The 15,243-nt window shown below is 42.2% G+C and overlaps 1 protein-coding gene across 1 annotated transcript in view; it reads left to right on the top strand.

The window, feature by feature from the left end:
* Positions 1-15,243, top strand: part of LAPTM4B (lysosomal protein transmembrane 4 beta) — a gene marked incomplete at its 3' end in the record, with an annotated part of 58,829 nt that overhangs the window by 5,755 nt on the left and 37,831 nt on the right. The window contains exon 2 of the mRNA XM_084281556.1: positions 10,368-10,479. Within this exon, the coding sequence (XP_084137682.1) occupies positions 10,368-10,479 (112 nt within the window). The remainder of the gene's footprint in view (positions 1-10,367; positions 10,480-15,243) is intronic.

Genomic DNA, 15,243 nt, shown 5'->3' on the forward strand with positions numbered 1-15,243 from the left:
CACATAAATGCCTACTCAGGACCTGCATGGTACATTCATAAGAAAATATATGTCTGCATTTTAGACATGATAAAACAAAGAATAAAGACCAGCACTGATCATTAGACAAACAAGATGCATCTGCTCTGGAGGACTTTCTAAATAACTACATTCTGATTGTAACTTGTATAAAGAGACAGTTTAGAATTATGCAATAGCTAATTGGCAGCTTCATGAAAGGCTTCTGGTGAAGTCCTTAAATAAATTCTTTCCACCATGCACAAACCTAGGCTGGTTTCTACTGTGCTGGTCTTTATCCCATTTCCTTTCCTTCTCAGGCCAATTAATTCCTTGGGACTCCTTCAATTAAAATACTGAATAAAGTGCCATGTGGGAGAAATTTAAATTGTACAATCAACAAGACAACTTGAAAAGACCCTAATCACTCACCTGTGGGTGGTGGAATTAATGCATGAAGAGGACAGAAAGTTTATCCGAAACAAAAAAGAAAAGGGTGGATTCATAGGTACCTGGTATCTAACACTACCTGTGCTTTGTGTCCTGAGTGAAAATCTCCAGGTTTGCTTGTTTGCTGTAATGCATAGAGGAGCTGAAGCAGCATTTTGGCAGTCCTCCCCAGACTTTGTCACGTATCAGCATGTTGATTAATGTTTCTGTTTTAAAAACTTTTTAAAGCATTGGACAGCTAAAATCCCTTGTAAGTATCTTTTGGACAGCCCGTGCATTTACTGAACACAAGGATTTCTAAACATTTCTTTAAGCAATAATCACATTGTGTATGCAGGTTTCCTTATATCCCCAGATGCCATGCTGGGTTTTTTCACAGAGTATGAATTATTGCAACTAGAGCTGGTAATCTGCATCAGCTGTCCAGAATAATGACACATTTGTCTTTTCCAATTAACATAGCTATCAATATAGAAAATGCAAACTTTTGTAAAATGCATTTTTTTAGTAAGGCTTTCAATCGGGTGATAAATTCACTGAGATTACAAGGAACAGTTTTCTCCTTCCCGTGAGAAAACGGACAGTTGAAAGAGGAGCAGAAATTAGATAAATGCTTGTTACTGGAAAGAAACACATTAAGAGTACAGTACACTATATTTACTTTCTTTTTAAAGATGGCATTCAAAAATCATGAACATATTTACAGAAAGGAGAGAAGGTATTGCATTAATCAAGTAAAAGGTGTTTAGCAGTTCTGTTGACAGTTAATGTATATTTCCTGTTGAGCCAGACATTAAGCTTTGTAAACTGATCATTGATTAGAGTGACGTCAGTGAAAATGCAATTAGTCTTATATATTCCTGGACATATGGAACGGATGTTGCAAGATAGGCAGGAATTAATCTCCTCTATTGCCTTCTTCCTCTTTCATTTTATTGTGAGGCTCATGACTTGACTATAAAGCTATGGATATTCAAAGTGGCCAAAACCTGAAAATGCATGCTCTGGTGTTCAGCAGCTGAGCTTGGGGCTTAAAGGCCCATATCTCTGGACAGCAGAACAGGAAGGGAAGAGCAATGATCATTACTGAAGGTACAAGAGTACTCCTCATCCATCTGAGGCATTGTCTCTGCCAGCAAGACATCACTGAAGAAATAATTTGGACTTGAGCCTAGTGCAATGTTCTGGACCTCCTGTGGATCTGCTCTCATTCGTGTGTCTGCAGTCAGCTCCAACTCCTGTGATCTTAGTCCTCTGGCTTAGAGAGCTTTTTAAAGTGCTTTGGATGCTTTTCACTTCACTTCTGGCTTGTGCTGAGCATGGTCTTGTTCTGTCAGGAGATACTTTAAGTAGTTAATTCAGACAGGACAAATGCTTTTGGCAGAAACAGATTTGCAGGAAATTTTTACCTTGCAGAGGTGCATTTTCCAGCTGTGAAACAGCTGGGCCCAGGCAGATTGGATAAATGTGATCAAGTTGTTTACTACTTCAGTAATTATCTGTAGTGTACCATCCTTTGTGGTATGCCTGCTTCTTTTTTTACACAACTAAATTGCTGCCTGGCTTGCAGAGTGATGTGAGGATGCAGTGTACTACTTGACAGCCCTTTTCCATTGCATGGTCTCTGTGGAAATTGCCTGTGGTGACTACGTAAGAATAATTGATCAAAGCTTTGGTGATTTTTTTGTTAGGTTGTTTGTTAAATAAGCAGGCGTGTGTGGCTTGCTGTCAGAAGCTGGGACACTCCTCTCACCATTGCAATAGTTCATGCCCAGAGAGGCTGGAGGTCGGTCTGGGCACAGATGTCATGAGCTGGCATGGGATAAGGTACTCCAGCTGCTAGCCAGGGCAAGCTGCCTCTGGCAACCCAGCCTTCTCATTTCCAGCTGCAGTGACTGGGTCATCCTCTGTCAAGAGTCCAAATTAAGGTTCAGACTCATGGGAGGTTCCCTAAATCACCCCAATGCTGACACCTGAGCAACCTTTCACAGTTGTATTTCCAAATCTGTGTTTGGAAGTGAAGAATGACTACAGAAACCAAACAAATCCCAACTGACTATTTGAAACTCTTTTTCTAACAAAGTTTTAATGCATGCCAACTCATTTTTGGCTCTCCACAGCATCCTGAGCCAAGGTGTGTTTTAGTACGAATTGTGAGTTGTTCAGGCAATGTTGTAACCAGAACATTGCTATATGATTAAATTTCCCCCAGGCTGGGCAGAAGACTTCAGCAATCATTTTCAGGACCTTGATCAGATATAGTTTCAACTTTCTTTAAATGCAATGCAAAAGTAACAAAGAATCCACCAATAAATTTGAATGCAAATATCCCATTCCTCTAAACCACAATAGGACTAAGATTAAGTATGTAACAAATTAAACTCTATCTCTAGGGAGGCAGAAGTCTCTAGTGTGCATCCTGTACTGCCTGTCCATCTATTTTTTCTTTTATATATTTAGTCATTACCATATTTCATTAGTGACAGGCCTCTTGTGGTTTGGGTTTTAGGACTGTTTAAAGGCTGGCAGCCAGCAGCAGTTGAGTCATTTGTATAGAAGGGTGCTGATAAATTATGCTGGACTTCCTCTATCAATTTAATCAGCATAGACTTTAAAGTTCAATGCTCAGTGTCATTATAATAATCAAAGTTGAGATTGCATATAAAGTCTGATTAAAATATTTTATGCACCTTTCTGTTATATGCTGTCTATAATGGGCAATCTGTATTATGCTAATCTGAGCCTTCCTGGATCATTCTTTGAATTCTCATGAGTAATAAGAAAAAACAAGCAAAAAGAATTGCAGACTCTATGCTGTCTTTTCCACACAGATGAACAACTTAGTTGATACTTCTGGTTTGACTAATGTTCTCCCTATTCCAGTGCAGTGTTTCAGGTAGCAGCCAGAAACATGTGCTTAGAAAGGATTACTTGTGCAGGGAAGACATTTTCGTTTATTCTCCTACTATTTTTAAGTTAGGGCAATAACCTGAAGCTTGAGGGCTTATTTTATTTTATTATTTTTTTTTAATGTCTTGAAATATGACTGAACATGTGCACTTCCTGAATAAACATCTCAACCTTTCTGTATTCCTCCTTCCAGTGTCAGTAATAATGTCTGTGAATAGATACCACCAGTGAAAGGGATGAAGGATTTCCCTTTAACCCAACTTCACTTGGCCATCTTTGTTTCCCTTCAGGCTGTTACTCTTTTTGTGGGGTGAAAAGCTAGCCAAGTGTGACTGGGTTTCCTTCCTTGAACCGTTCATTATTTCATGCATCACTTGCAGCTTGTCCCTAGCCACATCACTGGAGAGTACATACATTTTAAATAGCGTGAAGCAGAAGGCTTACAGAGTGGAAAAAAGAGTGAGAAGTATCTGCTCAGACAGCCAGAACTGTCCTGATCCTTCCTTTCCTAAGAGTTCAGGCCACTGCATGACGTGTGCTTAGACGTGTGCTCAGACGTAGCTCCTGGCTTCTCTCTGCCCTGAGGGGGAAGACGATTGAATTAGTGCCATGAGATCTGTAATGAAACTTGGGCACATACCAACACACTTCTTGTCTTCTCACGTCATTTGCCTGCTTTCCACAGCAGTCAGACAGCTGTAAAAAACTTAATTTCTAAAAGTGCCTCCTTTTTTCCTCTTTAGTCAAAATTCAGAAAAGAAAAACATAAACTTTGCCCAGCAGGGAGAGGATATAAACAGGTAGAAAATTCTGCCTGTAAGGTACTATAGATCATAAACCTTAACTCATCATCAATGCTAAAAAAGAAATTTGTGAAAGGAGCCCCAGATGGCACAAACCTACACCAAAAGGTTGTTAAATCCTGAAGACTTTTTTTTTCTATTGTTGGATTCTTGTGTTCTCTTGATAAACAAAAGTTTTCCTGGTGATGTCTTTTATGCTAAAAGTAATATGCAACAAAAATGCAAATAATATGCCCAATGGGATGGTAAAAGTAGGTAGAGAGAATTAAGGCTATTTGAGTTAACTTACCTAGACATCTTCCACACATTCTAACTTTATCTGATGGTAATACTGACTTCAAGTATCCACGTATCATAAAATATTTACAGACCTGTTGTTAGTTTAGTTTGGAGGAGCAAAAATGTTGTTTTTGTTTCTATTTTGTTTTTGTTTTTCTCTGGAGAATGAACACCATGGAGTTTTGCTTGAGACTCCCTTCATTTTTATTAAAAACGTTTATAATTTCTTACTAGTGAAATTAAGGTAATCATTGACTTGCTTCAATAATAATTCCGTAGAGAGCAACAAACTAAAACCTACCAGTTCTGCATGTTTTTAAATGTACTCTAGAACTGTATTTTGAAGTCTTGGCCAGCAATGCCCTTCTGATGGCCCACTGGTCATAGTCCTTATAGAAATGCACTGTTACTTGCTGCAAGGTCGCAACCATTTTAGTTCTTAAGCACCACCTTCTCTTTCACCTGGTAGATCACACTGTGTCAGGCAGGGGATGTAGAGTAAACTACAATGGTGTTTTTGGTAACTAGCTGCTCATAACTGTCCCAGCATTATAATTCACTAATACAGATCACAGAAAGTTGTGGGGAGTAACATGGGATGATTGCATTTTCCTGAAATCCAATTTTTTGTTATTTTCTACGGCATAAAAATAATCTTAGCTTTGCAGGTTTCTGTTTTTATTCCCTTATCTAAACATAAGTTCTTATCCCTATGTATTAGGGTGGTGTTCACTGCCTTTACAGCCTCTGGAGCTGTAGGGCCCCCAGACAGGGTGCTGGTGCTTCACCAGAGCTGGGTTGCAGGGAATGTGCTGCCCTGGCTCCTCCTGGAGCTCAGTGAGGCTGCAAAAAAGCTCAGAATTAACAGCCTATGGGCATCTTTCACAGCACAGTGTGCAGGCTTTTACATGCATGGATCCAGTTAAATTTAATTCTCAACATAAATAAAGCAAGCTTTCTTCTTTTCCTGTAAATATAAGGAACTCTCTTCACTGCATCAGGAAGTCTTGGGAGAAGTGAAGAATATTTGTAGAGCTGACCCTATGGGGTTCAATAAAAACATCAGTGTATTTTTAATGCAATGTGCCAATTTAAAGTAAGCTTTATATTTCCTCTTCTAAACTCCTCTATCAGAGCAATTTTATTTCAACTCCTGACTGTAAGCTGGAGGAAGGCAAGGAGAAATTTCATTATTGTCACTCCTGACAATTCTGTTAGTATTTACAGGCATCTGTAAGTCACTAGCTTGAATATTGCTCCCTTTGCTTCAGTTAGGTATCAGCAGAAGATCTGCATTAATGGCATGCTCTTTGGAGCTACTGGAGATATTTTTATTTTAGGTAAGCAGGGATAGATACCAATGCAAACTGCAGCTCTGTGAAGGGTCTGAAATTATAGCAGTACTCATTTTCTTATCACCTGTTGATACAGTGCTGATACTCAGTGATATATCTGCTCTCTCTCCTCTGCATTTCACCTCCATGGGTCACTGCAGTTCACTGCTCATCTCTGGAGCAAATGGTGTGGAAGAGAAGACAACTAACTCACTGACGGCAGAAGTCTCAAAGTGTAGCACATTATATAGGTTCTAAACTCTGCATGCTGTCTGGGGTAAACACAAGGTTGCTTCCTTTCATCCTAAAACATTGCATGTTCCTTGTAGCTGTGCTGCCTCACATCAAACACAAGCGGCTGGTTCCTTATCCCTGTACAGATGGGAGGTGCTGGTCCTGATCTCAGCACCTGTTGCCTTGCTCCCTGCTACCTGTCTACACATTCTCTTACACAGTTGTTGCTATTTAAAATCTTCCACTCGTATTTGAAATTGTGTTTAGTTAGAAAAATCCAAGCAATGCTCCAATATTTGGGCTCCATGCCTCCTCTAGAACATTTCCTGTTTTCATTACATATTCTGGGGTCTCTACAAAGCAGAGTATTTCTATTTCCCTACATTGAGCAGAAGGGGGATGTATTTCATCTGTTTGCCAGAGCAGCAAGAATTTGAGATTTTTTGATATATTTTTTTTTCTATTACAGTGTAGGAGGACAGTTGGACATTTCTAGGACTTTCTGTGGGAACTGATCTCTTTTTAGGACACCCCAGGTGCCATCCTGTAGGGGCTGAGCCCAGGGCAGAGCTGGAGGCTGGTAACAGGGTCCATCAACAGCCAGTGATGAACCAGGGCTAGTGGCCATCCAGGGAGCCCAACCAGGAGTAAAAGAATGAAACCAGGAACGCAGCTGGAGACAAGCTCCAACAGACTTTGGAAGGGGTTCACTAAGGCTAGAAAACAGCTCTCCTGTGGTGTTTCTTAGGCAGGGACTGACAGTTCTGGGCTGAGCTGAAATAGGGTCTTTGGTCATGGGTACACATGGCAGCAGGCCCCAGGTGGGGTCATTAGGGCCAGCAAGGCCTGTTGGTACCTCTGGGGTTCCCCTCCTATAACTCTGTGTAGACCTACGGCCATAACCAGCAGCAGGACCTCGTGGACATAGCTCTGACTTGATAGTGGGAACTCTTGAATTTTATGCTCACCACCTAACACCAACCACCCTGCTGCATGATCATCAACATGTTTCTCTTTCTCAATCCACAAAAGCTCCTTTGATGATGTTTCATCAAGGGGGCACACCATTTAGTTGCTGACTGAAACATTGCATAATGAAAATGTTTTCTAAGGATTGTTAATTCATTGTTACACCATTTGTTGTTGAAGGGATTAAAAAAAATCAAAGAAATCTTGGCTGTATTGAGAGAGCAGTAAAACAACCTTTGCTTTTCCTATAACAGAGATTTCAACTCTTATAAAAACTGCATATGTCAACAGGGATTCACTTTATGCTCTTTTCCTTGATGATGTGTCCTTAGAAGATGCTACATCAGTAAGTTTTTAGGCACATTAAATTTATGCAGTAAAGCATTATTCAAAATTCAATGGTTGCTTCATATTTGAAACAAAAGAAAAACCCTAACAAGGTATCCAACTGTGCATATGTATCTTCCCTTGAGAAAAAGGTTGAGCAAATAAACACTTGGTGTAATTTTTTTTTTTTTTTTAACTTTTCGTTGCTAACAGCACATTTGGAAGGGGCTTGGAGATCGTTATGAGGATCTCAAGACAACAACCTGGTAGGTCAGGAAAGTGATGTACTAAAGAGCCTTGGAGAGATGCCCACTGCCTGCACTAGGCTTTAGATCAGACAAACACATCCTGTGTCTTTATACACAGACTTAAAGACTATGCTGACCAACATGTAATCTGAATCTGGACATATCCATATGAAGAAAGTAGACTGCCTAGGTCAGTATTTTATGAATCTTCCTATCTATATCTGTACAAAAGATTAAACTGGCATGCCTTTAAAATAGCAACACTATGCATTTATAGTTTCCGATTGCTTGATTATTTTGAGTACTCTTCTTAAGTAACATTTATTTATTGCTGATAGCTGTCCTCAAGCTTTCCACAGAAGAGTTTAAAGCAGTAACTGGATTGAAACATAAAGTTATATATAATGTTAAAAATTGAGAGGATTTATAGAATATTACTTTGAGTCCTGATGGTCATCTGATCTGCCTTGGAAGCCAAGCCAAGCCTTGAAATACAAGCCAAAACTATGGCAACAGCATTCCCAACACAAAGCTACCTAACTGCTCTGTGAAAAAAATGCAGCAATGAAGATTCCTAAACCCCTCTAGACAATATCCTCTATTGTTCAGCAAGTTGCATAACCTAAATTCCCTTTTCCTGTAATTTAAATTTGTTACTTTACTCATCTCTCAGTGGATCTGAAGGAGTTTATTGCCTCCTTTTCCTTGTCTTTCATATTCAGCATATGAAAGGCTGGGAGTATCTCCCTCCACCTTCTCCTCACTAGACTAAGATCTCCCGGCTTTTTCACTGTCAGTCACACATTCTGGATGTCTGATCACCCTCTGTTCTGTTGTAGGATCCTCTACAGGGTTTTTCTTGGTATGTTTTTGAAGGGCTTTGAACTGTGCCCTTCCTGGAGAACCCCTGTGGAGGGCATGTAGGAGGTCAATTTGCATCTAATACCCAGGATCCTGCAGCATCTATGGGACAGTGCTGAATCGTGTTCAGTTTATTCACTGTCACAGCCAGGACTCCTTTCTGAGGGAGGAACTGTTACCTACTCAGTTATCTCTACTCTTGTTCTTCTGTAAGTGTTTGTCACAAATGAGGTGCACTACTCTATTTGTCTGACTTCTGCCATAGTTGGTCGGTGTCCGTACATCTTGGCATTGGCTGAAATGGAAGAAAGACACAATTCACAAGTTACTTGAAATACCAGGTATTTGAACAATACTGGAGAACCCCTAGCCAATACATCTTCTGTGAGTCCTTGAGAGCTATTTTTCATTCCAACCATCCAGCTGGCTGTGCGCTCACCTCCCTGCACTTTCAACCTGACCAGGTTTTTCTAGCTCACTACTGTGAATCTCATCATGTCAAAAGGCCTGCTAAGGTGCAAGAAGTTACCTGCTCCTTTTCCCCTGCTCACAAAACCCACTTGCCTGTCAGAGAAGGTGAACAGGATGAGATAACGTGGATTGTCCTTGACAAACCCATGGGGATTGTTGCTTATGACCATACAAATTTTGAAGCGTCAACAAGGAGACCTGGGTTTATTTTATTCTCAAATTGCACAGCCTAGCCAGAAATTCTTTTTATGACCTTTCTGCTTTGTGAAGGTATAAACTGGACGTGTTCCTTCCCTGTTTTGTAAACTCAATCTATTCTTAACAATTTTTCTCAGAACATTGTTAACAAATCTGATGTCAGCTAAACACAGTAGAATTTGCCCATCAAAAAGCATTTATCTTACCTAAGAAATTCTCTAGCCTGTTCACATCTTATTATAGCTCTTTTTTTACATCTTTTTATTGCTATTAGTAACCTGTGATCAGATTGAGATGACTTCAAAGTGTGAACCAGGGCAATAAAAATCCATCTTTCCCAGCATATTCTATTATCAGCATTCTTTTCTTCATTTTTCCTGTTGATCAGTTATCTTCTCGCTTCTGTATAATAATCTTTTAGCCAGACGGTGTTATTTCATGCTGAGCAATCTTCTTCTCTGCAATTAGTCTCCTCATCACTTCAAAGAGCTATAAGAATTTTGTTCAGATTTCTTTTAAAGTACAGCTCTTCCCTACCTTTGCATTCCACTCATACCTGGTACCTGACAATCTGCTTCTACAGAATTGCTCAGTCAGTCTTATATTCTTACATTTAATTCACTTATTGAGCTTCATAGACCAAGTTTTACTGGGTGTGAACTTCTCCCTGTGCCACGTGCCACAAAATGTGTTCATCAGGCATTAGGCTCATGGTGCCACCTATTCCTGTCCCCCCAAGGCCTCCTGATTTAACAGCTCACGTGAACCTGCTCGTTACTCACAGCCTCTTCTCAAATTCAGCCTCTTCCAGCAAACGAGCCCTTCTTTGATCATCTAGCACATTAATGGGGCACATCAACAATTCCAGCACTGCCCTGCTAATAATACTTTGCTGCAGCACTCATTTGTAGTAATTGCAAAGTTACTGCTTTTAATTTTCTGGAGTTTCTTGACAGAAAAAATGAATTAAAAAAAAGGCTGTATTAACATGTTTTGTAATCCAAAAGAACAGAGATAACTTGTCTGATGTTGTGGGAGAGAGTCCGAAGGAAAAGGAGTGACGCACGTTTTGTTTAATTTTCCTGCCACTTGGGAAAGAAATATATCCTGCCCACACAAACCTAGAAGAACTAATTCTGGTGTTAGTGAAATGCTACAGTTTTGCAGCTGGAAAACAGCCAGCGCCTCAGTCAGCAGCAGAGCCTGCAGTGGGACGTCCTGCCCAGAGTTTTATTACGGTTTACTCTCACAGTCTGACCCTTCTCCTTTCTTCTTCTTCTCCACAGATCATCAACTCGGTGGTACTGCTGATTCTGCTGAGTGCCCTGACCGACCCTGACCAGTACCACCTCACCAGTGCCGAATTAGGGGGTGAATTTGAATTTATGGATGATGCCAGTGAGTACAGGCTGCCTAAGCACTAACATTTTTTGCTCCAGCATTCAAGTAGCTGTCCTATTGTTTCAGTAATTATTGTCCTTTAATTATTTATTCCCCTTGGTATCTTACGGATGCATTTTTATTGTGAAAGATGTATTTGTGGCACAGTTCAAGCTGGCTGCCGATTAGTAGCCTTACCTGTTCCCTGTGCTGTTTTCTGCCTTACCAGGGCACAGCCAGTCCCCAGATGCAGACTTTATACCCCAGCACAATGCTGAGAGCCTCAGGGGGGGCTGCAAAATGCAATGAATGTTTGGCCTCTGATATGGCTGCACACACGTAAGACCATGTGCTGCTGTTTCTGTAACCAAGTGAATGCAGTCACTCATGTTGTACATTTACACCCCCACGTGCACATGGCATGACTTGCCCCAACCTGTAGTGATAGATGCAGATGTAAGTATTAACTGTACAGTCATAGATGTATAGGGATAACACAGGGCTGTTATCTCTCACCAAAGGCCATAGTAATCTTCAATGCCATTTATTTCTCCTGCAAAAGCCTCCTGCCCTTTACAAATGCTTCTTTCTTCCATAGCAGTTTTATTTCCAGGGCAATGATTTGGTGGCGTTTGGTCTGCTTGTTTGTTTTAACTGTTTGAGCAGTATCTAGAAAATTTTCCCTTGTATATGGTTCTGATAAAAAATGTCTACGTAATTGTTTTTCTGTTCACAAGATTGCTACGTTCAACATTTCCCACTGCAATCTGAAATAAGGGCTCCCATCAGTCCCACTGGTGCCTTGCTGCTCAGAGCCACACATCTACAGCAAAAGGTTCCAACTCATTCCTGCTGAAGCCAATAAAAATATCAGCAGGAAAAGGAGAAGCTCTACGCATGAGAAAAATAATTATGACCATGGTGTATCAGAGCTGCTGGGTTATTTGTTAAGGGATGCTTATTTCCACAAGTTCCTTACTGCAAATATGCCTCAAAGGCTTACATTTACTAACAGGGGGCAATTGCTACTTTATTGTGTCTTCACTGACAAAGCACCAACAACTTTGGACTAAAAATCTTTTTATATAACTGGATTTAAGGAAGTAGGGACCGTCATACATACAGATGGGCTCCTAGCTGATTCTGACATATTAAAACTGACTGCCGTGTCCTAATTCTCAGAGATTAACCTTGGTAATGACTGTCTGTCAGTGTGGTTTTATATAGCCGACATCAGAGGCCTGCCAGTGCCCAAGGCTTTAAAATAGTAATTCTGTTTTGTAATGCAATAGCTGTCAGATCAAGTACATTGGGGATTTCCATCTACACTTGAAAATTGTATTTTCTGTATTTTTTATTCAGGTTTCTGAAGTGAGCCCTGAAAGGCTGTAAAAGGATGGCTTGTGGGCCAGGCAACTTCATTTCCATTCGGTAGAGGGAACATTTCTCAAGCAGTTAAATTATGAACGAACATGTGAATTAAGGTCTCCTTTTATTCTTTGACTCCCTCTAGCTTAATGCCTTACCGAGTAAGGCAGCTGAATCAGGCTGCTGACTTTTATAGTCATTGGAAATAGCTGGCATGAGAGATTTTTATTTTTATTTTTTTTAATATGACTATATTTGTTCAAATCAGAGGAAACATTTTCTTGTGAGGTAAAACATCAAACAAACTTTCACATGTTCTTCCCTTGTCCCAGTTTTGTTTGTCTATTTTTCAGCATATATTTCCTAGGTTAGCTGCATGTGCTGAAATTCTTAGATGTGAAACCATGCATACAAAATACAGTAAGATACATTGACTTTTACACATATAAATGTCCCAAAGTTGTTATCTGCACTTGCAGCCCAGAAAGCCAACCATGTCCTGGGCTGTATCACAAGCAGCGTGGCCAGCAGGGCAAGAGAGGAGGTTGTCCCCCTCAGCTCTGCTCTCGTGAGACCCCACCTGGAGCCCTGCGTTCAGCCCTGGGGCCCCCAGCACAAGGACATGGACCTACTAGAATGAGTCCAGAGAAGGGCCATGAGGATGATCAAGGGGCTGGAGCCTCTCCTATGCAGACAGGCTGAAGGAGCCGGGGTTGTTCAGCCTGGAGAAGAGAAGGCCCTGGGCAGACCTTACAGTGGCCTGCCAGTGCCTAAAGGGGGCTACAGGAAAGCTGGGGAGGGACTCTGTGTCAGAGGATGTAGGGACAGGACAAGGGGGAATGGCTTTAAACTGAAAGAGGGGAGGTTTAGATTAGGCCTCAGGAGAAATTCTTCACTGTGAGGGTGGTGAGGCCCTGGCACAGGCTGCCCAGAGAAGCTGTGGATGCCCCATCCCCGGAGGTGCTCGAGGCCAGGCTGGATGGGGCTTTGGGCAACCTGGGCTGGTGGGAGGTGTCCCTGCCCATGGCAGGGGGCTGGAACCGGATTGTCTTTAAGGTCCCTTCCAACCCAAACCATTCTGTGATTCTGTGCTTGTGCTGACAAATAATAATGATATTAGTAACTTTTATTCTCTGCTACTTTGGTTGCCCCTATCAATAGCAATCAAAAGAAAAAGAAAAGAAAAACTAACAAACAAAACAAACAAACAAACAAAAGCAGATTTTGCATGTAAAATTGTCATTCCTTTTCCCTCCCTCCTCAAATAGACTTGTTGGTCAAACCTCTGCAAATAGTAGCTGGAAACAAACTTTTCAGCTGAGTCACAGTAGTGGAGGTAAGGCTCCCCTGACATTGATGACAGATTTTCCCTTGTCTCCCAAGAAACCAGGATTCTCCTCATATTTGTATTCATATTTCTTTACGACTGTGCTAAGGCCTGCTTTATGGACAATTTTCAGTTTTCTATTCCAGCAGTGTCACAACTGTCTGTCACACTTAGAGCCAGAGCCAGTCAACTGGGAAAGATTTGAAAATGCCAGTGCAGCACCAGTTCTTATGCAAATCAAATGGCTGCTTACCCTTAACTTCAGGGTTTAGGCTGCAGCATGGTTCCCAGGGCATTGCCAGAGGCTCTGCACCAAGTGGTCGATTAAGCAGAGGAAGTATCTACCTGAGCACTTGGAAAAAGCTGTAGGGCAGAGCTTTTTCTTTCTATTCTAGAAAGGGAAACAAAGGGGGGAAAAGCATCTGCCAGGACTTGCCTTGTGGCAGATGGATGTACTGGGTGACAGGGGCGTGTGGTTTGGCTGCCGCCCGGAGGTGTGCATCTGGGAACCGGCAGTGCTCCGGGCTTCCTCTTTGCTGGCTGCTCAGCTGAGCCCTTTCAGCCTCATCTTTCTTTCCATTATTTCCTCAGGGCCTGGGGGAGTTTATGAACTAGAAGCTGGACTGGGAAAAATAAGAAAGAAACACGTGAGCTGCTCAGTGCAATGCTTTTGCTGGTAAAAGCATGATGATCCCTGTATGGGAGATGGAAAAGCCCTATAAGTCACTGTGGCTTCCCAGAGGGTTTCACCTGAGACTCCTGCTCAACTTTTACAATTGTACAGGCTATGATATTGATGTGTTAAAGCCCAAATGAGCAAGGAGTGTTGCTTGTTCTCATTTACTGCCCTCATGGTGTCACAGGTGTGTGTGATCCTTCCTAACCCATATGACAACCAGTACTAAAATCCTGCCAATGCCCTGTGGGAACCCATGGGAACATTGACACCAGTGTCTGCAAATCAGGCCAAAATCAGCTGATATTCCTGTCCAGGATGTGCAGACGGGGTGAGGGGTGTCTGTACAGGATTGAGTGGAACAGTGGGCAGGCTGGTGGGATGGTCTCCTTGCAGAACGTGACTTGCACCCCAGGGTGCAGAAAGATTTAATTCAAGTAGATGTATTTTTATAAGGAAACCTATAGATAGCAGACTTGGACTTCAGCTGGGATAGTACGATGGAGCATGTACCCTTCCTGCCCCTCTGCATCAATATCACTGGTGTAGTATGAGCCCCATGTTACAGGGAGGGGAAAAAACAAGATCCTTGCCCCAGCACAGCATATTTGGGGCTACATCTTACCCTCTGAAGTAAATGAGCTGGGCTCAAAGGTGCAGAATGCTCTTCTCTCTTTCCTTCTCACTGACCTCCTTCTTTTTCTGGAAAGAAAATGTCACTGATGCAGGGGCTGGACCCCAGGAGCAATGCTGGGAGCAGGGGCACAGAGCTCCCACAGGCAGGCTGGAGGAGGAAGAGAGTCAGTAATCCTCAGCAGGCTGTAACAAGACCAGGCTGCCAGATAAATAAGGCTGGGAGGGCAGATATAACTGCCTGGGGATCGTAGGCTGCTGCTCAGCATCTTCTTGGTTCCTCCAGGGTGGGCAGGGGAGGAGCTGGAGGATGGGAGGTCATGGCCTTGCTGCGGCTCCTCGCTGTCTCCCTGTGAAGTTATCACAGGCAGAAAGATGTCTCCCCACAAGGCTCAAGAGAGAAAAATCTAACTCAGTTTCTTTAAAACCAAACAGAAAGCTCAAGAAGCCACGTAGAGCAGCAGGCTATGCAAACGCCTCAGTGGTGCAGGTATAGCTCATCTAGTGAGTGCCACAGGACGTACAGCGTGGCTGGGGAACAAATCACATGCCTCTGCTGGCTTCTCATTCAGCGTGCTACATATCTGGTTTCACTCTCATTAATTGAAGCTGACACAACCCAAAAAGCCCAGTGAAGCCTTAAATGAGGAAGGATGAACTTGGGCCAACAAAGGCTTGGCACGGCTGCGCACGGCTCGAGTGGCACCAGGGACCAGGCTTGCTGAGCTCTGGCCATGAACCAGAGCTGCCAGGATCACCAGCACAGCCAGGCCCTAAC

This window comes from Netta rufina (assembly GCF_964035555.1).
Source record: "Netta rufina genome assembly, chromosome: 2".
NCBI classification, from domain to species: domain Eukaryota; kingdom Metazoa; phylum Chordata; class Aves; order Anseriformes; family Anatidae; genus Netta; species Netta rufina.